The sequence below is a fragment of the Ambystoma mexicanum genome, chromosome 10, assembly GCF_040938575.1.
Source record: "Ambystoma mexicanum isolate Mex_15411 chromosome 10, UKY_AmexF1_1, whole genome shotgun sequence".
NCBI classification, from domain to species: Eukaryota; Metazoa; Chordata; class Amphibia; order Caudata; family Ambystomatidae; genus Ambystoma; species Ambystoma mexicanum.
In genome coordinates, this window is record NC_090932.1 from 1,266,613,422 (window position 1) to 1,266,638,692 (window position 25,271).

Sequence of the window (25,271 nt, forward strand, 5' to 3'; positions counted from 1 at the left end):
TGGTAAATCCTTTGTTTTATACAGTAAAAATAAAACCATACTGAACAAAAATACTGAAAAGCCAGAACTTGTCAAACATCCATCTATTACGCAAGACAACTGAAGAGGCAACACGAAAATATGCAGTGTGAATCACAAACATTGTTATACCGTGCAAGCAGAAAACCTGGACATATAGCTAGGCTCCCCCATCTGCCTAATCTATTTTTGCCCAGTGCAAGTCACTCTACACAAATGGATCCCATCTTCTTTGGCTGCCAAAACTGGAATCACCTACAAATGATTTTGTGAAGTGTGAACTACACAAAAAGCCTCATTCATACATGGTTTAATAGACTGGTGGTTGCTCCATGTATACTAATATTTATCATTTAAATAGAGTACATCACATGCTGAATTGCCCCTTAGATTGATCATTGCTCACGGCATCACGTGTGAGCCTTGGTACCCTCATAATAGAAAAGTAATATAAATTATGTATCGTAATGCTTGGTTGGCGAGGGGGCTTTCCTGATCCTCGACTACGTATGGAGTCTGCCAGCCTGATGTCACCATAGCGCTCCCAATCAGCCTAGGGACAAGGGCCATGGGTTCTCCATCTGCTACACAGTTTGTAAGCGGGGTGAAGGCGTGAAAGAAACTCATTTTCGACTTTGGGGGCTGCTTGCCTAATCCGGAGGCTTGCTACCTTGCACATATGACTTTACTTTTTTCCACCCTCTCCCACCTTCCAGCACATGTAGGAGCCCCCTGCTGCTCCCACCTTTGTCTGCTGGAGGTCTGGGGAAAGTTCCCCTTGAGCTTAGGCCCACTAGCAAATCCGTTTGCTGCTTGCCTGTCGCTTCCCAGAGAGGAGAGCATGAACCTACTCAATGTTACTCATTGTATCAGCCTCAGAAAAATTATTTGCTGGCCCGTCCAGGATACAATCGTGTGGTGTGGCCTGTAGCTTGGACACAGAATACTGAGGTAAGTACATCAACCACTGGGGTACCTCATTATCTAATCCGTGCGTTTACCTTATTGAAGCTGGGATGATGGAAGAGAAATGTAGATATGTAGGGTAAAGCGGAATACCTCAAAAGCAATGTAATTGAGTTTTGTATCACACAGCTTCTTCCATTTGGGAGGGCTTTTGCAGTACAGAGGAGATGGAAGAAAGGGCATCATTACCCCAGGCAGCCATCAGTGCTATCATTATGCAGCCTGTCTGCACCATTACAGAAGAGGACAAGCAAGTTGAAAATCATTCTTGTTCCTGCCACCAATGTGTGGAACGTTAGGTTGCTTAGAGCAATGCTAGTGATTGCAATTCGCTTAAAACTTTTTTTCCATCACTTTTTTAGTTAAAACGGACAGCTTACAGTCATTGAAAAACAAACGAGTAACCCCGCTCGGCTTTCCTCCGCTCAGTCCGCCTACAGACGAAAGCAGCAATGTCTAGACCCCCCCCCCCACTCCGAGGTAGATGCTCAAACACCACATACCATTGGTATCAGAGGGGATGCAATAGGAAGAGCCCTTTTCAGGTGTCAGAAAGGGCTCACCAGAAGCAAGGCATGCACGTTGCTTCTCCTCCTGCATTCTATCAGCTGTTGTTGCCGGTGAGAAACGTCTTCCGTTGAGTCGGAGGCTGCCCGGCTCGGTCTATGCAGCTCTCTTCGTCACTCCACAATGTTTGATGCCCCTAGCTTGCCCTGGCATTTCCACCGCTCTGGCTTGTTCGGTATTGTGGTCCTCCCGATTTCCTCTCTCCACGACCCTGCCCTTTTCTTCCCCGTCTCCTCCCATCCCGTCCCGGTTCTTCTCATTTCCGAGATGAGCTAAGCACAGCTGCTGGCCGGCGCCAGAGACTGCAAACCCCCGAAGTCTCTTTTTCCACTCTTGAGGCAGATGGGGAGACACACTTGCAGATCAGATGGCTCGGACATGTGCTCGCAGCAGCGAGAGGACAGGTTTTCAAAACGGGTTTAGTTCCGTATGGTGACCCTTCCGGCTCCCGCGGCGGCGCCTGTGCCGGAGTTTCCAGCGAGCGGGAGAGCGCACATAAACTGCCGAGGCAAAGCACAAAGTAGTGCGGCCGGGCCATCGGGGAGTGTGTGCAAACCGGGTCAGCTGCCCCTACAGCTGGACGCAGCGTTCTCCACCAGCAGACATGCAAACGTTGTCATTTACCACACCCTGAAAATGTGCCAGAAAATGAGGGATTTAAGCAAAACAAATGAGCAGTCTAGGCCAATGATAGCAACCTACAGCACCCGTTAATAATACATGGCAGTCTGCAATTTTTGTATAAGAGCCTGGAAATAATGTTATTCCCGGCTAGTTGTGACATCACAACTTGTAATAAGAAAATGACATCACGACTGCTCTCTAATCAGTTATCACGCTTGTGATGTCACAACGCCTGCTGCTGAGCCAGCAGATAACATTCTTCCAGGCACCACTGCAGCACTTAAAACCATGAAAAGCTTTTCAAATTCCTTACTTGCAGAATAGTTTTGTGTGCCACTTTACAGCCATTAATTGACGAGGATCTGTTTAAGGTGGACCATTTAATTTGTGCATTGCTGGAGTTTAGTACACATGAGCAAAAATCTGCATGTTATTTCTTATTTGAAAACACATTTTCGAAACATTGAATTAAACTGCTTGAACTATTTTTCTGCAACACATTAGGAGCTGCATTTTAAAATCCAAATTCTATATTGATTATATGTATCAGCAAATTGAATTTCTCGAACATTATATTATTCAAGTAGCAAATGGATTGACAGTGCGTGGCCATGTATTATAAGGAATAAAATACCCCCTACCATACATAAAAAGGATATTGCAAGGCACCATGGATGTCCGTGACCTTATAAAGTAACTCTGCCTTTTGCATCGTTCCTCAATTGAGTCACGAAACTCCTCTGTGACTTTTAATACCGGTATGACGCATAGCACAGGGTACTTTATTACATATAAAACGCACCAAATCACCCCTAGAGTAATTTCAGAACACCTAGCTGGCCAGTAGAGTAGGGTATTGTGCCCCACTGGGAGGAATCCAGACCGCAGTCAGCTGGAGCAAGATAAGCAAGCGAGTGGAAGATAAAAGGATGGGAAACTAGAAATAGAAACAATGCAAATCCAACTCCTACAATGCCAGAAAAACATTTACATGAATGAAAGTAAACAGATCACTTCAACTAGATACGCTCAAAAGGTAGCAAGGGGGGGGTGGGTCATTACAAGCGGTCCGGTAACAACATGCCGGTATTACCGATTACCAGCACATTTTCTAGACCGCAATACTTTCAAGCAATGGTGGTAACAACATACACTGTGCTCCCGTCGCTGATAGCACAGTGAACGTAAACTACGGCACCCACCGCAAGACATTCCGGAAACACCAGCACCATGGTAACAAGGCAGCATCACAATAGCGGTTTTCCCGGAGACAACGGCACAAAAATGCTGGTACTACTCGGAAAACTGTGCCAGAAAAACCAGCACCGCGGAGCAGGCGTTAACCAGGCCCAGGTGGGAAGGAAAAGGCCACAGGTGCACCCAATGCACCCAGCTGCACACAATGAGCACTAAGACTGCTGAAAAGGAGCACACCCACAGCAAACACACTGGCCAACACAACCATGCTGCCACTCGTAGTCGTAGCAATAGACCTGGAGGTGTTGCATGCGTTGCATGCAGGAGTGCAGCTATATAATCAGGAGCTGCATCAGTGGCAACAGGATGATAGGCAGTGGAGGAGGAGGAGGAGAATAATAATGATGAACAATGGCATGCAAGTGGCGACCCGGAGGCGTGCACCAATACCCCGCACAAGGGCCACACTCTGCGCCCAGACTGACAGGCCGATCCATACCCTATACCATCTGAACAGGGAGACCATTCTAGAACTGGTGGATCTCATCCAGAGCAGCCAGCATAGGTATCCGGACTGCCATACCACCTCTGTTGAAGATGGCGTCAGTGCTGCACTTCCTTGCCACAGGTACTTTTCAGCATTCATTCGGCGAGCTGCATGCATCTTGCAGCCTGCATTTTCAACAGTGCTGGTGCAGGTCCTGGATGCCCTCCTGCGCCATGTATCCCAGCACATTGCCCTTCCAACCACACAGGCACAGGTTAACGCCACCAAGGCCCGCTTCCATTCACTTGTGGTCATGCCAAATGAGTTGGGAGCAGTGGACTGCCCACATATTGAGCATGTGGCTGCCCACGCCACAGAGGAGGGAAACTGTACCACTCATTAAATGTGCAGGTCTGTGATGTGGACCCAACAATCACCCACTGCTGTGCAAGCTTCCCAGGATCAACCCATGACTCTATGGTCCTGCGGAACAGCACCCTACCTGCCTACATGGCGCATAATGGGGGGACAGCGGACCTGGCTATTGGGCGAGTGAAAGCATCAACACACACCTTATTGAATGAGTAGCAGGCCACGGAGGAGAGGGGGGAGTGTGGGAGGGGGGGTCATTGGCACTGCGCATGTCGCACAGCAACCATGCCAATGCAGGGACACAATAGGCATGCAAAAGTGGGTGGTCACATGTGTCAACGGATGGACACCATCACAATCTGAGCACAGATGGACAGGCACATGCAATGCACTACAGGTACCAGAATGCATCACTGCCATGTCGCAAAACCCAGCGTATCTTGATGCAGAAACCCCCCCGCCCCCAATCAACCCATCGCTGGGGGACAGACCCTACACAGCATGTCCAGCATCGCCTGTCACGGTGCAGCAGGTGAAGGAGGGCCCGCCAGTTCACAGATCCAGATGCATGGGTCACACACACAGATCCCTAGATGTATGCACTGTCCACTCACTTCAATGTAATGACCCTCCTTGTGTCCCATCCCTTGCATGTGATTCTGGTTATCATGAATGCTATGGCTGATGACCCCTGTGAACGATCCCCAGATTCAGAAGGAAATGGGATACAATCGTGCACACATCCGGACCCAGACAGCCATCAAGCAGACCTTTGGTCTGTTGAAAGCATGTTTTCGGTCCCTGCACCGTTCATGGGGCGGGGTTGGGCAGTGAAGGTGGGGAAAATAGTCCTTGCCTGTGCAATGTTGCACAATATGTGCATCAGACGCAACATACCCCAGCCCCCGGAAATGGGGATGCCTCCAGCGGACGCTCAAGACAATGGAGATGGGGATGCAACTGAAGACATGCAACACCACCAGCACAGGGATATCGGGGATGGGCGTACAGCCCGCCAGGATCTGATCTTTTGAACACGCACCCAATGCACACAACCGATGGCCCTCACTGAATGTGACACAAAGCAACAATAAAGCACACCACTTCGAAAATGAATGTACAGATGTATCTGCATGTGCTCTTCTATGTGTATTAAACGGGGTATAATCATGTCACAAAGTGTGACCCCACCACCCCCTCCCCAAACACTCCCTTTCCCACCACCCCCCTCCCCAAACACCCCATCCCCCTAACACCCCCTCCCCCTAACACTCCCTCCCCCTAACACTCCCTCCCCTAACACTCCCTCCCCTAACACTCCCTCCCCTAACACTCCCTCCCCTAACACTCCCTCCCCTAACACTCCCTCCCCCTAACACTCCCTCCCCCTAACACTCCCTCCCCCTAACACTCCCTCCCCCTAACACTCCCTCCCCCTAACACTCCCTCTCCATGACCCCCTCCCCAAAACCCCCTAAAATGGAGTTGTCTCATTGATAGAGTTGGTCAGCGTCGCTTGCGTGCCCTCTTGTCACAGGTCTTGTCCTGTCTTGGGAACCCTGGCAGGCAAAGGGAGCGGTGCCTTGGGCTGCCTTGGTGAGAGCTGGCAGGCGTGGGGGTCATAGGGGGGGGGTCAGATCCATGCAAATCCCTGCGCCCTAGGGCCACCTGCAGGGAAAGGGTGAGGGACTCTAAGTGCGGTGATGGTCTCGTTCCCCTCCCGGGCCCTCTGTGCCAGCAGGACTGTGGCAGAGGTGGAGTGGCCCATGGCACGGGCACAGCGCTGGCTGGTGGCCTGCACACTTTCATGCATGTCTCTTTCAACTGCTGCCTCACGAGTCCAGCCATCGCCTCGTGCCAGTGCTCAATCCTGCGGATGTGCACATCCGTGTCCCGTATGATGGTGATCAGGAGTGAAGGTGGGCTGCTCTGGTATGAGGGGCCGAAGGCAGGACGTGTGGTCTGGAGACCCCTCTGTGCTGTCCGCGCCCTCTTGCACAGCATCGTCATCAGTGGATATGGCAACATATGGGGGAGGCTGGTGTAGAGCGGGCAGTGGCCATCCTGGCAGCCCAGATGGATGTGTGACATGGGCAGGTGACTGTGTCTCTGTGGGAGCTGGCTGGGCAGCAAGGGCAGGTGGATGTGACTCCAGGGGTGCTGGCTTGGTCACAGGGCTTGTAGGTTGTGTTGGTGGGGCTGGTGTCATCTTGGCTGTGGTGGCATGGGAGTGGGCTTCCTCCTATGCGTGGGTGGCTGTGATGACAACTGTCGACCATGCTCACTGTCAGATGAGGTGCCTCTGGGGGTGAGATGGGCATGCCGTTAATCACCTCTGTGTCAGCCTGTGGACTTGCAGCATACACCTACGTCAATGTTTGACATTCTTCCTTTTCATGGAATCATGAAAGGACAGGGGTGTGTGTGTGTGTGTGTGTGTGTGTGTGTGTGTGTGTGTGTGTGTGTGTGTGTGTGTGTGTGTGTGTGTGTGTGTGTGTGTGTGTGTGTGTGTGTGTGTGTGTGTGTGTGTGTGTGTGTGTGTGTGTGTGTGTGTGTGTGTGTGTGTGTGTGTGTGTGTGTGTGTGTGTGTGTGTGTGTGTGTGTGTGTGTGTGTGTGTGTGTGTGTGTGTGTGTGTGTGTGTGTGTGTGTGTGTGTGTGTGTGTGTGTGTGTGTGTGTGTGTGTGTGGTATGGGGGCACATTGCTCATAGTGCAGGCACGCGACCTTGGGCAGGTGTGTGTCTCGTTTATGTGCTGCTTCACATGCTGTCACTTTGTGCACATGACCAGTACTCATGTGGCAATATGTGTGTTGGAATGTTTCTTGCTGCACTGTTTGGGTTCCCCTGGACTATGGCTATGGTATTAGGGCCATTTTATGGGTTGGATGTTGTTTAGTGGCATGCAGTTGGACAAGCTCCATGAAGTGTGTGCTATATTTCACTATCCACTCTGTTTTGATGTGGCACGTTGTACTCACCGCTCTCTGCATGTGTCTGTGCGCCCGCCTTCCCGCACAGACTCCCTCGATTCCTTCGAGTTGCAGCACAGTGCTGCATTTCTACTCCCAGGCCATGAACTTGATTGGGGAGGCCGTTCCTCCGCCAGTCGCCCTGCATTCCCTCATGTGGGCCAAGAGCAGGTTGCGGACTCAGGCGGAGGTCATCCCATCGCTTGTGGCAATCACTTGGAGTGTGGGGGACGGGGTCCATATGTTAGGGAGAATTCTGGGTTTAGGCTGAATTTCCTAACCTAGTGAGTCCCCCAGCAGCTTTGCTGGATTTTTGGGGTTTATTTTTTTTTCTCCTGCCAAGAATGAGACTCTTTTACCCTCACTCTTGGGCATGATTTGAGTGTGTTTCTTTGAATCTAGATGTGTTTCATGGGCTATGGGGTCTTTGACTCCATAGGGCTTCATGTGTTTTTGTGATGTGTGTTACACAACACCCTCAGTGCAGTGACACAGGGGTGTCATAGTGACCCCCCAGTATAGACTCCATACCCTGGGACTGACTACTGTCTCCCAGGGCATGTAAAGTCACCATTGACTTTACTAGTCTTAAATTCTGAACAGAACCAGTACAAACCATCATATTGTGGACGTACTGGCTGGGGCAATTCAATTGCCCCGGGGTCTATTATTCGAGGGGGCACGTCTCCGTCCCCCCTGATCGAGTTTTGGCTGGTGGCAGTGGATACTACTTTTTATATTCAACCGCAAATATATTCCTATGGGATTTCCCATTGTTTTAGGCTACTACCTTTATTTAATTATTTACGATAGCCTCGAACATACCGCCGGTTTATTTAATTAATATTAATTCTCCGGTTGGTATTTTTTTGCCAAATCTAAAATGGCGTTTGTGTTCTCTTCTGTGACTCCAACCCAAGTCGAGCCCTTTGTTCCACTTTTTGGCGGCTTCTCCACAGAAGCCCTCCAAAGTGGTGCCACTCTGTCTGGGGTACTTAGGAGGGGTGGAGGGAAATTTAGGCACCCTGGACTGAGTTGCCTAGGCAACTCAAGTCGCACTCCATCCTGATTGGCCCAAGTGGTGAGCCGGCCGGCTCACCACTTAGCATGTTTGAGTGACAGCTAGGCTGAGTGAATGGGGGTTTGCTGCATAAAAGCAGGGCTTTGGGGACTGGAACTTCAGAAGTCGCCACAGGACCGAAGAATCCGACGAGGGAGAAGCTGAGCCAACCTGCCACGACACCACCACCGGTGGAGCCCTGCTGGACCGCCTCACCACTTTTCCCAACGACAGAGGAGATCTCCCGCCGGAGAGTCTTCTTCCTTTGACTGGTGGGGATAGCCAGTTTCACCGTCTTTTCGCTTTCCCGACGTACCTCGTGGCCGCCTTGCACGTGCCAAGCACCCCGGCAACCGGGATACCACGTTTTACCACGACCGCGAAACAAAGGTACCACCTTTAACCGGAAAACTCTGCGGCTGGTTTCTGCCCTGGTAGTGCAACGACCTTCATCTTTCCTCCAAGTCGAGATCTTCTCTTCCCCTGGACGACGACGCAACTTGCACCCACTACCAGGAACAACTGCCACCGCTGGAGGATCCTTCCCACTTAAGGTACCATGTCCCGCCTGGCTTCCCTTGCTACCGACTGTACGGGGTAGATTTAGCCCCCGGCTTTCGAACCTGGGTTAGTCTGGGACACCCTGGCTAAACTTTCTTAAGCCTCTCTAAACTCTTTTTGAACCCTCTGCAAGACTTTCTAAGCCTAGTGTAACTGTGTGATCTTGGGCGCATTTGTGCTCTGCTCTCTCTAAGAGGGGGCCCAGCCTTTGGACTTTGGCTCACCAGTGACTTTTTGCTCTTCTGCCTTGCTAATAGTGTTCCTGAATCTTAGAGTGGTGTACCTTTCCATATTCTGTCTTTTTCCCTCCCTTTCTCACAAACTTATTGGAGTGCAATCTAGTTAAGCGCTCACCTCTGTATGAAAATAAGTGGTGTTTTACTGCGACTTGTCTGATAAGGAAAAAGGGGTGTATATATTACAATAGTAACTGTGTTTAGAATATTTTACAATAAGAGTGCTGGAGTGTTTCAAACTGCTTTTAAATAAATAATTATATACTTTGATACCAAAGCTCTGGTCAGTGTTTGCTTGTATTATTGTATCTGAGTGCCTATTGTGTATACTTTGCATACTGCCGAACTCTTCTTGAGGGAAGTCTGACTGCTCAGCCACAGCTACCAGGTAAATCTGGGTGGTGCAGACTGCTACCAAGTGGGTTTACTGCCAACAGCTGTAGTCTTAAATCTTTTGCAGTGTTCCCTAAGGGAACTGCACAGGTTTCTGCCTAACACCATAGCCGTCACCTTCTGTGCCACCTCCTCTCATATTGCAGTTTTTCGCATCTGGCTAGTCCGCCAGTAGTCAGTTGCGAATAGTCCCCCTGCATTATCCACTATGGTGTCCTTTAGCACCGACAATTCCTGCTCCATGAACCATGGTTTCCAATGGCGGACTCCAGGTATGTGGGACTTCATTGCTGCAGACAAGATGCCGGTGTTACAGTGACCGGATGGCAACAGGAAGTAGGCGATTTTATACAGACTGTTTTTCAAAATGGCCTCCTGCCTGACGTTTCCGCTCCCGGTCTGTCCGTTGCTAGTGTTTTCATAGGATGCACGCCAGAAACGGTACCATCAGCATTTTTACTGACAGTGACACCGACAAAAGAGGGTAACAACAGTGTTTCTGTCATTCCGGGCGCACCGTTTCCGGCATGGCCGTTTGCACGCTCCTGCAGTGTTGCGATGTGCCTGTGATTCTGTGGTTGCTGGAAACGGTGCTACCAATTTCACAGAATCACTGGCACATTACCGTGAAACACATAATGAGGCACAATCAGCTCTACAGATAAGGGGTGTATCGGCCACTTTTGCTCTTTAAAATAGGCAAATACTCCCAAAAAAAAAGAAAATGGGAAGCAAAAATACTCGCAACGAAAAATGGGAAACAAACATATGACCTTCTGCTGCATGGACATGTTTGGACCAGTAGTGCAACATAATACCACAGGAATTCATTGCTATTATTACTGCTTGAATGGAAGACGTAAACATGTATCTTTTAATGTGTATGACTAACTAGGTGCAAAGAAATAATTATTACAAAAAAAGAACCATTTCCCAGGTAAAACATGTTTTCCTCGCTTATAAGATGCACCCATTGGGAAGTGAACTAACATTTGTACACCCTAAAAAATAATTCTACTTCCATATATATAGGGAGTAAAATACTCCCTTTTAAAAATCTTATCTGGAGCACTGATTGTTGGTATGCAAATATCCAAGTGAGTGTTTACTGCTACAATCCCTCACTTTTTACAGTGCTCAACTAGTATTGGAGGCTAGCACAGGAGCCAGAGGTGTGCGGGGGTACAGGTGGACGGGCACAGGAGAGCACTCCTTGGTGATGAACAAATCTCCAAAGTTGAAAAACCAAGTAAAACATTTCGGCAGTACTGGGAAATTGTTTGCTAAAGGGTAGGAAACTGCACCTTGCGTTTGCATCTATGCTCCGCTGCTGAGGGTTTTTCAATATAATCGTGTGTTCTTAGTTTTTTGACTCAAGCATCCTGGTGCAACTTATTTAAGGGATAGCAATAAATTACAGAAGAAGGGTCCCTGGTTATAGAAGAAGGCACTCAATCGGTTATATTGCTAAGCATTGCTGCCATTAACTAAAAGATATAATATATATATTTCTTCAACAGTGCTCCATAAAAAACCTCAGTAATTTTGTCCAGGCTGTGGTGAGGAAGGGAGGGCAAAACTATAGGCTGTATTATGAGCCCTGTCATTTAACTTCCTATATCAGGGTTGCAAGCATGGTTCTGCTAAACATCTGCTCCCAACTTGCATTCAAATGATTTTTCAGGGAGTGTAAAAAAAAAAAAAGTTATTGGCTTTGCCAATAGGGATATTTTATGCATATTAAAATATATTCTTTCCTCTTAAAATTCCTCTTGAGATCGGGTAGCAGTCTTATTAGAGTTATTTCTATGCCACTGCTCTGCTGGTTACTAATTCGAAAAATTATCAGTGCTGCTTTGTGGGTAGAAGCAAGGGGTAGGCTCCCATGTATTCATTGTTTACCATTTCTGTTGGGCACATGTCCCTGTTTTTATGGTGTAAAAATGGATGATGTATATACCTCTTGGATATAAGACTTTTTTTTGAGTAAGTGTTGTCACAGGACAACGTAATGTGGATAGTAGGCAGAGGCCCAGGAATTGTGACCATTGTATTGTGAGGTGCAGTTATTCTGATGCAATTATTATTGCTCATTACATATCCTAACTCAAACTATGAATGTTCTCCTGGCCCTTGAATTACTTCATTAAAGGGGCACATGAACTCCTATTGGCATGTTTTCTGACACATTCCTTTTAGTTGTCACTATTCCATCTGTAAATATTGTATTCGGTCTGCATTTTTTGACAGCCACATCAATGAGAAGCAATATTTCTTTTGTATATATGATATGATATGGCATTTATAACGCGCCCATACACAAGTGTTTAAAGGCGCGACTAGGAAAGGGAAGGGAAACAGTGGGAAGACAGACAACGATCCTACTAGGCCAGGTGTCATTCAGATAGCGCAAGTGCAAGGGTAGGGAGAAGGGCAAGTGCCTGGGGGAAGGAAGAGGGGAAAAGTGCAGTGCAAGGGATAGAAGAATAAATATGACCAATAAAATCGGCCGGATAGTGGCAAGTGCAGGGTAAGAGCGAAAATAAGTGCTGGTAGGGGACTGTAGGGATACAGAAAAACAGTCCCCAGGTACGGAGGGTTGCCAAGGGGGCAGGGCAGGTGCGGGGCCTGGACCCAAGATCAGAAAGGATGGCCAGGTAACCAGTGCAGTTTCAGACAGGAAAATCAGCAGGTGAGAGAGGCAGAGAAAGCAGAAGCATAGAGGAAGGTTTTGAGGTGTTTCCTGAACCGGAGATGGTTCTCCTCAAATCTCAGGGAGGCAGGAAGGCTGTTCCAGAGGGAGGCCCCTGCTGAAGAGAGAGCTCGTCCACCCACTCGTTGCTTGGAGAAGCGACTGACCCTGAGGGAGTTGGAGGCAGATGAGCGAAGAGCTCGAGAAGGAAGGTATTTGGGAAGAGAGAGTTGAAGGTATTGCGGCCCCAGAAGGCCTTGTGGACAATGCAAAGGATTTTGAACTTAATCCTTGCAGCCACTGGGAGCCAGTGCAGAGATGTCAGTCCTGGAGAGATACGATCCCTGGGCTTGAGGCCAAGGACAAGTCTTGCAGTCCTGTTTTGGATTTATTTTAAAATTTATTTATTGGCATTTATCATTTTTACATTTGCATGACATAAAATATGTCCATAGTTAGAGGATAATAAGCGTTTCGTAATAAGACATTAACATTTAACAATTCAACTTTAACTGTCTCCAAGTGCTCCTTTCATCATGATAGGGCAGTCTGTCGGTTCAGAGGGGGTTAGGCAAGCCGGGGGGAGGGGGGAGAGGGGACTTGAGCTTGTAAGGACCCAGTGAAGTTGTGGCTAGTTGCTCTCGGGGTTCTGTGATGTTGGTTGTGAATCCGTTTTCCATAGGTTTGTTCTTGTTCATGGGGGGGCTTGTCATCCGAGGGGTGAAACAAGGATCCTGCGAGTTCTTTCCAGGCCGTTAGGGTCATGCTCAAGGCGTCCGTGGACCTGGCAACACCATCTTCCCATGCCTTTGTTTCAGCTTGTACCCAACGTTCCAATTCTCTGTGCCATACCTTTTGTTCGGGTCCTGCGGGTTTTTTCCAGGACATTGCAATTGTCCTTTTTGCCAGTATGCACAGGATGTCCATTAATTTGGCCAGGTGTTTAAGTTTGGCCGGCCTGGGGTACGTTCCCAGAAGGCATTCGTCCGGGGTCCACTTGTACCTAGTCAACCCTGCTTTTTCGCTTGTCAGCTGTACGGTGGTCCACAGGGACTCTTTTGGTGCATGACCAGAACATGTGAATCAGGTCCGCATTATTCTCTCCGCACCAGGTGCAGACAGAGTGTGGCGATTTATTGAATTTCGCCAGCCTGGATGGGGTTAAATATGTTCGGTATAACAGGTTCAGTTGTATTTGTCTAAATCTGTGGTTTCTGGAGACTGCTTTAGGGTACGCTAGAGCCCTCTCCCATTCTCCATCAGCCATTTCCCGGCCCATGTCCGTTTCCCATCTTCTTTTCAGATCGGCACTTTGTGGGTTGGGGGGTGTCACTCAAGTGGCCATAGATCTGGGACACTGGTCTCCATCTCTCTCCCAAGCTGTACAATAGTGTGATCAGAGGGTTTGATTCCGGTTGCTCCGGCCATGTTGTCCACTTGTTTCGTGCTGTAGTCCGTATACTTCGATACCACAGAAACTGGCCCGTGTGGATTCCAGCTTCCTCCTGTAGTGTTTCAAATTCCTTAAAGGTGCCATCGTCGTATAGGTCTCCCCACGTATATATCCCTTTTTCTTCCCAGCGTCTGAGGTGTTGCAGGTCCATGTCGGATCTGCATAGGTCCCAGATCATTGGTATGTCTGGGGAGTACTGATGCTTTGCGTGGGCGAGTGCCTCTGCTCTGTGCCATACTTTTTGCCCTAGGGCAGACAAGAAGGGGGCATTTCGCATCAGGTGGCTGGGGGCCCAAATAAGTTCCTTCAAATGGATCGGGGAGACCAAGGGTTGTAGCAGGGGCGTCTCAGATGTGGTGTCGTCTGCTAGCCACTTGGTCACAAAACTGAGTTGCGCTGCCAAATAATATTTCTCGAAGTTTGGGAGTTGAATTCCCCCTGGCTATGCGGTAGGACCAAGGTGGTGAGTGCTATCTTGCGTCTTCCTTTCCCCCATAGGAAATCACGGAGTATCACTTCTAGCAGGCGAAAAAAGGAAGCATTGATGTAGTAATGTACATTTTGGAACCTGTACAGGAATCTAGGGAGGACAATCATTTTAATTATTGAGGCTCTGCCCATCATAGACAGGGGAAGTTTTGCCCAGAAGTTCATGGATTTTCTTAAGACGGGGATTGCTGCCTTCGTGTTGTGTTCGTGCATCAGTGCAGGGGTGTGCATTATGTGTATTCCCAGGTATTTAAACGAGGTGACCTCCCACTGTATCCCCACAGAAGGAAGTTCTACAATATTCTTGCTCTTGAGGCCAGCTAGAGGGAAGAGGCAGGACTTCGCCCTGCTAAATTGTATGCCTGAGACCTTCGCAAAGTTGTCTAAGACATCTAGCATTGTGGGCACGTTATTGTGTGGGTCCGTAACATATAGCAGCACATCGTCTGCATAAAGTGAGAGTATGTGGTCCACCCCCCCAGACGTATCCCAGCATCGAAGAATTGTTTCCGAAAATAGATGGCAATAGGTTCCAGTCCTAGTACATAAAGCATGGGGGGATAGTGGACATCCCTGCCTAGTGCCCCTGCATATGTCCCAGACCTCAGATACATACTTTCCGGTTTTTGCCCTGGGTTTTGTATAAAGTATCTTGATCCATCTAATGAACCCCGGGCCAAAGCCAAAACCTTCTAGAACCACTACCAAGCCATTCCCAATATATAGAATCGAACCCCTTAATGGCATCAAGGGATAGCAGTGCACATGCCTAAAAAATATCATTAAGAATAACTGGAATGTGCTGTCATTAGATCCAACACTTGAAAAATTATTCCCCACTCCTCCACTTTTACAGCAAGAGTAAATCGCTGAAAGACCACTTAATTAAATCTGATTTCCCCCAAAAAACTAAAGTGGTAAAAACATACATGGGCACATTGACATGTAACAACTGTAATTGTTGCAACAACGTACTGAGGGGAAGCTCTATCTGCCATCCTCATAATGGTAAAAATATCTCATTGCTGCACACATCTACTTGTGATACAAAAAATGTAATATACGGAATAAAATGCCCTTGTGGCATATATTATGTTGGACTCACCAGTAGAAAAGCCAAAGTGAGATGGGGAGAGCATAAGTCAAACATAAGGAATTGTTCTACTAAATCACCTGTAGCACAACATTTTATGGCAGAAAGACACACCATTGCACAGATGAAATTTGTAATTTTGGAATCAGTTAAACTCCCAAGAAGGGGGGGGTAATCTGATGAAATTATTACAACAGAGAGAGATCTTTTGGATCGAGAAACTTGATACTATGTATCCCCGTGGAATGAATATTGATTGGGATCTGAACTGTTTTTTGTGATATTTTAAGTGGGAATTGATGTGACAATGCAATTCTGTTGAAATTAGGGGTAAAGGGATTGAGACTCTCTTTTTCCGATGCTATTATATAGGTAAATTACATTACTGTGCCTTTTGGATTGATGTACCTACATCTAGGAAGTGGTATACACTGTATATTTTAAATGCGACTACGTGTTTGGAGATGAGGTTTTTGAAATCAGTTACCCGTGTTTCAACTTGCAGTGTTAGGAAGTATTTCTCTGTTGTATTTAGGTTGATAGACCACACCAACATATAAGTTGTACTTTGAACAGCTCACAACACTGTAATATTCTCCCTTAACTTTGGTATCATTACGAGCACAAATAGACCAGGCAAGAAACTAGATGCACATAGCTAATGGCGTCTTTATCCATTCTAAGATGGCGCCCGCGCTCGAATAGCCATAGAAATAATAGAAGGACATTTAAGGTAGAAGCATTTCCATGGAATCCGCGTTTCTTCAATTGAGACGGCGGAGGTAAACGGACATTGGAAGCGTGCAGAGAGATGAATTCAGAGCGGACTCATATGATTAAGGTATTTTCAGGTTACGAGATATAAACCACACATCTAGTGTTATGGCTACATATATAGTGCCTTCAAATCTGATACTCTGTTTTGGTATTCTCAGCAGAGACTTTTTCCTTCAATACACAAACACGAGTGAATCGAGTGATCGTGCCGTGACTTGCATCAGGCTAGAACGTACACAATACGCTGTCTTCGAGACAGGTAGGCTGTCTCTCCTTAATCACTTACCACGTACACACTGTAATATGTTAGTAAACCCTGAAATTTAGCATATAATATATGTTACAGGTATGTTATCAGAACTCAATCCGGCACATTGAGAATCTACCAAGTCTCCTCTACCGACCTAAACAGATTGATTTTGGTCACATATAATTTTTAGGTAAGATTCAGAATGTTTTCATTTGGTACATTTGTATTGTTTGATTGAACCACGTGTGGCGACAGGGGGACCCAGCGCTAATTTTTTGGCGCTTGCTCCCCCTGAGCCACGCTTTATTTCGCTTCTGAATAACACATATATATATATATATATATGTTTTTCAGTTAATTTACAGTCTACCAGAATGTAAATATTTGGACTTAACTCCAGGTCCACCATAAGGTTAGTGCCATGTCATAATGTTAAGTAATTCAGTATTGATATTCATGTACTTTAAAATTACAACTCCAATTGAAATATTTTTGTAATTACTTGCAGGAGGGATTTAAAGAACCTTCACCCAATATATATAACCTGAAGAAGGGCGTTTACCGCCCGAAACGCGTAGTTAAGAAGAGAGGACATTTGTTATACAAACATTACATAACTTAAGTCAACTCATATATTGGGACTTGATTTTTTTGATTTTTTTTTAATTTTGCTATGTAATTGTTATTATGTTCATGAAGTTACTGTTGAAGCGCAATGTACATTGGTCATGTGAAGGACTGATTTGTTTCTTTCACTGTTGACAGAATTTGTTTTAATAATAGAACTTGTGTATGCTGAAAAATACTCATATGTTCTCTATATAAATTTTGGTACTGAACAGTGCATTCTATACAATTGTGGATTATTTGAATTACTTTGGTTACAATATACTCATTGATGTTTCCTTACATATAACTAAATCATTGCAACAGTGGTTGCTTATTGCTGTGCCTCAGTTCATTCACCGTGCTTTTGCAGTGAATCTTCCCAGTCTCAGTTTGGTTTATAACCTGTTGTAATCTGCGTAAATTCATGGTCGTGTTCCGGCTCGGTATGAAGCCGCACTGATCCATGTGCACGATCTCCCTTATGATTCTAGCCAACCTCTAATATCGTTGTCAGTATTTTTACATCATAATTGAGCATGGCTATTGGGCGGTAAGAGCCTAATTTGTCGACAGGTTTGTTAGGTTTAATGATCGGGATCAAAAGGGTCTCTCTCATGTTGTCGGGCAATATCCCTCTCTCATATGCTTCTTGAAAAACCTCATGTAATAAAGGTGTTGGGGAGGTCTCGTACGCTTTATAAAACTCAGCGGGTAGCCCATCGGTCCCAGGGGTCTTGCAGTTGGCCAGCGATTTAATCGCCTCTGTTATATCTTCGATCGTGATGTCTGCATCTAGGGCCTCAGTCTGCTCAGGGGTTAGTCTGGGGAGTCCTATTTCCTCCAAAGTGTCTATGATTTGGTCTCGGGGAACTTGGTCCTTGTGGAAGTATAGGTGTTCATAAAAGCGCTTGAAGGCGTCGTTTATGCCTTGTTGCGTTTGGAATTCATTGCCCTCTGCATCCTGTATCATGGCGATTGTGTGCCTGGGGTGTTCTTTCTTGCACAGCCAGGCCAGCATTCTACTCGGCCTGTCGGCTTCTGTGTGCGCTCTGTTAGTCTTGGTGGTATAGTCGAATTTAGCTAGTCTATCCCATGCCGATGTGCATTTAACTAAGTGCTTTGAGGGTGTCCTCTCTCTGGTGAGTGTTCACCGGGGTGGCCTCAAATTGCTCAATCTCTTGCTCCCACTGGTCTAGTTCGCCTCGCAGCTGTTTTCTAATGCCTCCTGCTTTTGTTATAGTTTCCCCCCTTATCACTACTTTTAGGGCGTCCCACATCGTGCTCAGGTGGTCGAGACTTCCAGTATTTACCTCTATAAAGTTATCTATAAAGTCGTGCAGCTCCTGCCTGAATGCCAGGTCTCCCAGGGCGTCAATCGGCATTCTCCACATAGGGATAGGGGGTCTAGGGCCAGCGTGGTTCCATTCTACTAGAAGTGGCGAGTGGTCGGAGATGGTTCTCCCTAGGTGTTGTGCACTGTCTATTTGTGACAGGTGATCTTTGCTAATGAAAACGTAATCTAACCTCGCATGAAGGTCATGTGGGGAGGAGAAGTACGAGTATACCCGAGCGTTGGGGTGCTGCTCCCTCCATGTGTCAGCAAGATCTAGTCCGTCTATTAATAGGGATAGGGCTACCGTGGCTGCTGAGGGACCTTTCGGTGGGGCTGGGACTTATCAAGGTTGGGATCTCGTACACAGTTGAAGTCCCCTGCCCAAAAAAAGATGCTGTGCCTGTATGGGGCTATTTTGGGATACATTGAGTTCAGATGTGCCGGAATATTAGTGTTGGGAAGATAGGGGTTCACTATACATACCCGGTTTTGGATAAGTTGCAGAGGGCGGAGAGTAGAGGCAGGCAGATTAAGATAGAGACTGTTGCAATAGTCCAGCTTAGAGAGAACCAGGGCTCTGGAGACGGTGAGCTTCTGGGGGAATGAGAGGAAAGGAAGAATACCTCTGACGAGGTGCAGCTGGTAGTGTGATTTCTTAGAGACGTCTGAGATGTGAGGAGAGACGGAGAGTGTGGAGTTGAAGATGACCAAGGTTTTTAGTGTTGCAGGTGGGGGCAGCAAGAGGGCCAAGAGAGGCCGGCCAGAGAGCTGCAGGGAAGGAGGGAGTGGGTGTGCCGATGAGTAGAATCTCAGTCTTACAGGCATTAAGGCAGAGGTCATTGGCGGCACACCACTCCTGGATAGCAGACAGACAGTCAGAAATGACGGAAGGAGAGGAGGAGGCCGAGGGTAGCCTGAAAATGAGCTGGGTATCATCCGCATAGCACTGAAAGTTGGGGCGGAGAGCGGCAATGCGATGGGCAAGGAGTGCCAGGTATTGGTTGAACAGCCAGGGAGAGAGGTTAAACCCCTGGGGGACACTACAGGTAGAGATAAACATATTGGAGAGGAAGGACCCAAGTTGGGCCTGGGAGGGTCAGTTGGAGAGGAAAGAAGTCAGCCACGCCAGAGCCTGTCCAGTGACACCCAGGTTGTCACGGAGACGGTTGAGCAGGATGGCATGATTGACAGTGTGAAAGGCAGAAGAGAGATAAAACAAGATGTGGACACACGGGGTGTTGGAGTCCAGGTTGGAGAGCAGGTCTTCACGGATGTTCAGGAGAGCGGTTTCCGTGCTTCTGGCAGCCCTGAAGCCAGACCGTTGGTCATGAAGACAGCCAACAGATTCGGTGTGGAGATTAAGATGAGAGATGGCCAGTTTCTCCAGAAGCTTGCCCAGGAAGGGAGTGATGGAGATTGGGCGATAGTTAGCTGGGCAGGAGGGGTGAGCAGAGGGTTTCTTAAGAGGGTGCACAAGGGAGTGCTTCAGGGGGGGATGGGAAGACTGGTGGCGAAGGAGTGATTGCAGAAGTTGGCCAGGGCAGGAGCCAGGGAGTCGATGTGGTCCTTGATAGTTTTGGAGGAACAGGGGTTTACCTGTTTCGACGAGACTTTCATAGATTGGACTCGTCGAGAGACCTCGTCTGCAGAGAGAAGGGGAAAGGCAGAGACGGGGGGAGGGGCTGCAGAGGAAGAGCAGGGAATAGAGGGAAGGAGGCGAGAGGAGGAGAGTGAGGACAGGATGTCCTCGGTTTTTTAAATGAAGTGAGAAGCCAGTGCCGTGCAGAGGGCTTGGGAGGGTACAGGAGAGGTAGAGACTGTGGCAGAATTGGCCAGATCCTTGCAGATTTTAAAGAGTTCAGCCGAGTTGTTAGATGCCGCAGAGATGCAGGCTTGGATATGGGCTCTCTTCTTGGTGAGAACAGAGAGCAGGTATTGCCTTTGCAGCAGGCGGCAGGCCAGTTTGTCAGAGGATGAACATGAAGCACGCCATTTCCTCTCGGCCAGCCTGCACTTGCGTTTTAGGGTGACGAGATCTGAGTCATACCAGGAGTTACACTTGGCTTTGGGCTTCAGGCAGATTCTCATGACAGGGGCAAGGATATAAAGAGTACCGAATATAGCAGAGTGGAGCATGGAGAGGGCTGTGTCAGGGTGAGAGTCAGCCAAAAGAGGAGGAGGGGATAAGAAGGTGGCGGCGAAAGCCTCTACTGACACACGCTTCATGGGTCGGATGACCGAGAAGGTGGGCGGCGGTGATGAAGGTGGCTTGGCCTGAGGGGTAGGGAGGGTGAGGTGGGAGGATAGGAGAAAGTGATCACTCCAGGAGAGAGGAGTGGCGAGAGGGGCAGAGAGGGGAAGGTCAGAGGAGATCAGAGCATCGAGAGTGTGCCCTGCAGAATGAGTCGGGCCAGAGGGGAGAATGGAGAGTGAGAATCGCAGAGGTCGCGAAAGTGTCCGGAGGGGGGACAGGAGGCATCCAAGTGGATGTTGAAGTCTCCAAGAAAGAGGAGTTGAGTGGTTGAAGCCAAGGGTGAGGAGGAGAGACCCGGCCACTCGGAGAGGAAGGAAGAGATCTGACCAGGTGGCCGATAAATAGTAGCCACAGTAAGGGAATGACTGGGAGAGAGAGAGCCGACAGACAAGGCATTCAAAAGAGGAATAGTTCTGCATAGGAGTGACAGAGGCAGGAATCTACTCAGGAAAGATAAGGGCCACACCCCCACCAGTACGGTTGGGCCTGGGCAAGGTGAGTATCTTGTAACCGTCTGGTAGGAGCATGTCAAAGCTGGTGACAGAGCTGGTCGAGAACGATGTCTCAGTGAGACCGAGGACATCGAGGTCAAGTTCTTTAAGAAGGTGGCAGATATCAGAGGAATGTTTGACAGCAGAGCGAGAGTTCAGAGTGGCTATGTGGAGAATGTTGCCATCCTTGAAGGACTTGCGGGGGGTGGGGGGTACAGATCAGAGGTACGCTCCGCGGAGGTGTAGAAGGAACCCGAGAAGGGGCAAAGAGGGAGGGGCAAGGCAATGTAGCCGAGGAAAGTGGAGGGGGGACAGCAGGAGAGGAAAGGAAATTGAAGAGGCGTGCAAAGCGTCCATCAAAGCAGTGAAGGTTGGCCTGAGGGCCTTGGACCAAGACGGTCCCATTAGAGTAAACATTAATGATGACCTTAGAGGAGTGAAAGGAGGCCAAGAGGACATCCCAGCGGGTGCCACCATTAATGGGAGAAGAGGAGAAAGAAGCAAGCACAGAGAACATGTGAATGGTCCATAAGTCAGGTGAAGGCACGACAAAGAGGATGTCGGTGAGAGTTTCCTTGGAGGAGGCACTGGTATAGGTGTCAGCGTACTACACATGAGTGTTTTTCCAGTGGCATAAAACACACATTTTACTCTGCAGAGGAGTACTTTTACTGTGTACTGTGGCGGATCTTGAAGTCTTGGACTAGTTGATGTGTTGTTTTTATAATATATAAAATATTTGTTTAGCCTACGTGTTGGGTTTGGAAACAGTGTTGGAAGATGCAACTTTTACACAGATTTGAAAAGAATTGCAGATGATAAAGGATTATTTCCTCTGGTCTCCTAAAAAGGTCTGAGAGAGGCCAGGGGAAGAAAAAGATTCCCCCACCATTTGTTGAACTGCCTGAATGTCTGAAAAAGACCAGGGGAAGGGCAAGATTCCCCCAGTGTTTGTTAAACTGTCTGAAAGAACTTAGAAAGACCAGGGGGAGATAGATATTCCCCCACTGCTTGTTGCATTGTCACAGTGCATCCAAGAAGAGCCAGATGGGAGGGAGCCATCCCCCTGGTATTGTTAATAGAATTAAGTAATTTAAAGAGACTTTTTTTTCTGAGCCTGGCATTGACTGAGAAATCCTCCAACAGAACTGTTAGAAGTTTTTGTTTATGCAATCTGGAGAACACGTCCCATAACAAGGAGGTGAATACTGTCACAATCCATGCCCCTGACCCCCTCAGGTATAACAGCCCCTTGGCAGCAGTGGGGCTAAATCCCTTCACACTGGCCCCAAAGGCCTTAAAACTCCATCAGAAACATACATGGAGTCAGTCCTGGCCTTTGGCGCCAGGCTCATTATCAGGAATAAAGCAATACCAGTTTTGGACCTTAATCCAACATGGAGGCCTTTAACACAGCTCAGTTCTTTAAAACCAAGCCATGCGGTCTAGTGTTTTGGATGTGGCTGGGCCTGGAACTACTTGGCCTGGAACTACTTTACCTGGGATATTTAAACCACACCCAAACAGCAGAACACGCTTCGCGTTATTCTGCACTCCTGCAGCGTAACGCTCACTGTGTCCAGCTCCTGCTCATCTGCTTCTCCGGCGGCCCGATCGTGAAGCCCTAGATCTGGATTCCATTAATTAACCTGGAAGAACTGCAGTGAGCCCAAGGTTGGTATGACCCACATGTTCTGGGGATGCCCAGTGATCAGAGAATTCTGGACACAAGTGAAGGAAAGAGTGGCTGGTGCAGACATTGACATTGAAGTGGACAAACCCTCGGCATGTATCCTGGGCATGTATAGGCGCAGCAGGGAGAACAAAGCCCTCAACAAGCTCAGAGACCATGTATACATAACGGCAAAAAGGAGTATAGCCATGGGGTGGAAGAGCCCCAGAGGCCCGCCTATGCCCCTATGGTGGGGAGATCTTACAAAGTGGATCACAGCCGAAACTGCAGCATGGGAGACGGCGATCCAAGTGCAGAGACTTGATTCTAGCGAGGAGCTACACCGTTGGGTGGCCATAACAGTACCCCTGCTCCACCCAGAGTCACAGGAGGGTGAGATAACCGGGGAAGGCGACCCGGGCCCAGGCATGGACTCATGATGAACATAGAACTAACCGTGGTCTTGGAGGGGGGTAGGGGGGGAGGGGAGTTGGGGATTTTACCTTTTGATATGCTTGACCTATTACCACTGATGCCAGTTTTTGTTATCTTATGTTATGAAACTAATAAAATATTTAAAAAAAAAAAAAACCTGGAACAACAAGAATAGCATTAGCGAGCAAGAACACTTACCTGTGAAATAACCGGTTTTGAATCCATCCTGCGCTTCGCTTACCTCGCCCATCTCCGGAGTTCGCCGCAACCTGCAAAAGGTAAAGAAACAAGGACAGCATTAATAACAATTCTTACCTGGGCAAGCAGCGAGTCCTGGCAGCACCCTGCGCTTCTCTTATCTCGCCCATCTCTGGGTTTCACCGCAACCTGCAACGGAGAAGGAACAAGGTCAGCATTAACAAAGCACTTACCTGGGCAAGCAGCGCTTCGATCGCTCATCACTCTGGAACATCACCACAACCTGTACAAAGAGAAGAGAACACAGGTTAGCAATTAACACCTACAAACAGTGCAGTGCTCCGCGCATCAATAACTCACTGTGGTCTTCACCATCGGCGCGGCAACTCAGAGATCGCAACATCCCTGTGAAAACAAAAAGAAATTGTTAGGGAACAGTGTAGTGGAGCAAGATGCCGAGAAGACCGAGAAAACGGAGGGAAAGAAAGACAGAATAAAGACGGAAAAGACATTATAACTCACCTGGAAGACAGCAAGCAGAGTCGGAGTCACAGCCGGTCTGGACCCGACATAAGGGCACACGGACCAGTGAAGCAACTAGGTCCACGGAATGCCCGCAACAACCACGCACCCCTGCACAGACACGCAGGACAGAGAGTTCAACGCACAAAAACCTAAGGTGAGCAATAACCCCAAGGGAGGGTATTTGGACCGGTGGGAGTCCACCCATCACAGAACCAGTATCTTAACCCTCCATTCTCCTGTTATAGGCGCTACCCAATATCTGGCACATGACCAAGCAGAGCAGGGTCGGGGATAGTGCTTAGACCTCCATCCATTATGGTGTGGTGCCCCTGTGGATACCAGGTGAGCGTAACAAATACAAAGCCTCAGTGCAGAAGAAGGGAGTCACTCTATTGGACCAAGAAGATCCTTGTTTTTTCTTTGTTAGTTAAGAGTGTAAGGGACGGAAATAGGTTTTCACACAGGTCAGCGGACTATTTGCTTTAGATGATATCCTGACTGAGTCCTTAGTATTTTGTTGAGGCAGGGAAATCCCTCTAACTGTTGGGGACGGTTGGGGTTTTCCTCTTATTTTGACCCAAATAAAAGTCTATAACCCCAACAACGTCACTTGTGCGTCGGTCTCCTCCTTCCTCACCCTTACAGCCAGAACCATATATACTGACAATAACTGAGCAATATACTTTCTTCATGCATCACCAAGAGATGGACATTTGGATGAACTCTAGCAGAGGCAATAGCCTCTCACATTCACAGAGTAGCCTCCTGATGTTTGATTGTAACTGCAATTTGTCATTGACTTTGCAATTGCATTGATTTGGAATAACCTCCCTCTCCCTCTGCGTCTTGAGCATAACCTACTTAAATTCAGAAAAAGCCTCAAGACCTTTCTCTTTACCTCTTCCTTCTCCTCCCCTCTTCCCTGCTAATCATACAGAAGCGTGACTGATGTGTAGGGCCCTTATGGGTCCTTGTGGCCTTGTCCCCACCCCAGATCCCTCATCCCATCCGCTGTCCTTCTACTGCACTTACTTAGGCTAATACCCATGGGTAGTTGCACTTACATTCCTCTCCTCTTAGCACTTACCCTGAGCACCACAGAACCTATCCCTCACCCCTCCCCTCTTCCACATTTTGAACACTCACAAGGCATAGTAGCTCTGTCCCCCCACCCTTTTATTCTCATTATTTGTTTGTACTATTAATTCAATTATTTATCTTTGATGCAATTCTTGGTCTACCTTACCCAGTCCCCACCCTGTTTCCCTGTGGGCGCTTTGAAACAGTTTTGCAAATTTTATAAGCATCTAACAAGTGACCAATGAATAAATAAATGCAAAGTGAGGTAAGGCATCAGAAACTGACGTTGCCCTAGCAGTAGTCTCTTTTCCGGACACAGAGGACTCAGTTTTGCTATAAACATATATTCAAAATCAAAAGGGGTGAGGAAATGCCTTACTAACCCTATACCAAGAGGTATTTCAATACGTCAACCAAAAACGAAGGAATCTGTTGGTTTTGAAGATGTCCAAAATAAAAATACGCCCTG

The 25,271-nt window shown here is 47.8% G+C and overlaps 1 protein-coding gene across 2 annotated transcripts in view; it reads right to left on the reverse strand.

The window, feature by feature from the left end:
- TPCN1 (two pore segment channel 1) overlaps positions 1 to 25,271 on the reverse strand; it is a 767,000-nt gene that overhangs the window by 671,368 nt on the left and 70,361 nt on the right. Inside the window, exon 1 of one of the 2 annotated variants that reach the window (XM_069619237.1) lies at positions 1,488 to 1,724. The exons of the other annotated variant lie outside the window; for it this stretch is intronic. Within the exon in view, the coding sequence (XP_069475338.1) occupies positions 1,488 to 1,584 (97 nt within the window). The 5' untranslated portion in view covers positions 1,585 to 1,724. Of the gene's footprint in view, positions 1 to 1,487; positions 1,725 to 25,271 lie in introns of those variants that run through there. 2 annotated transcript variants of the gene reach the window in all.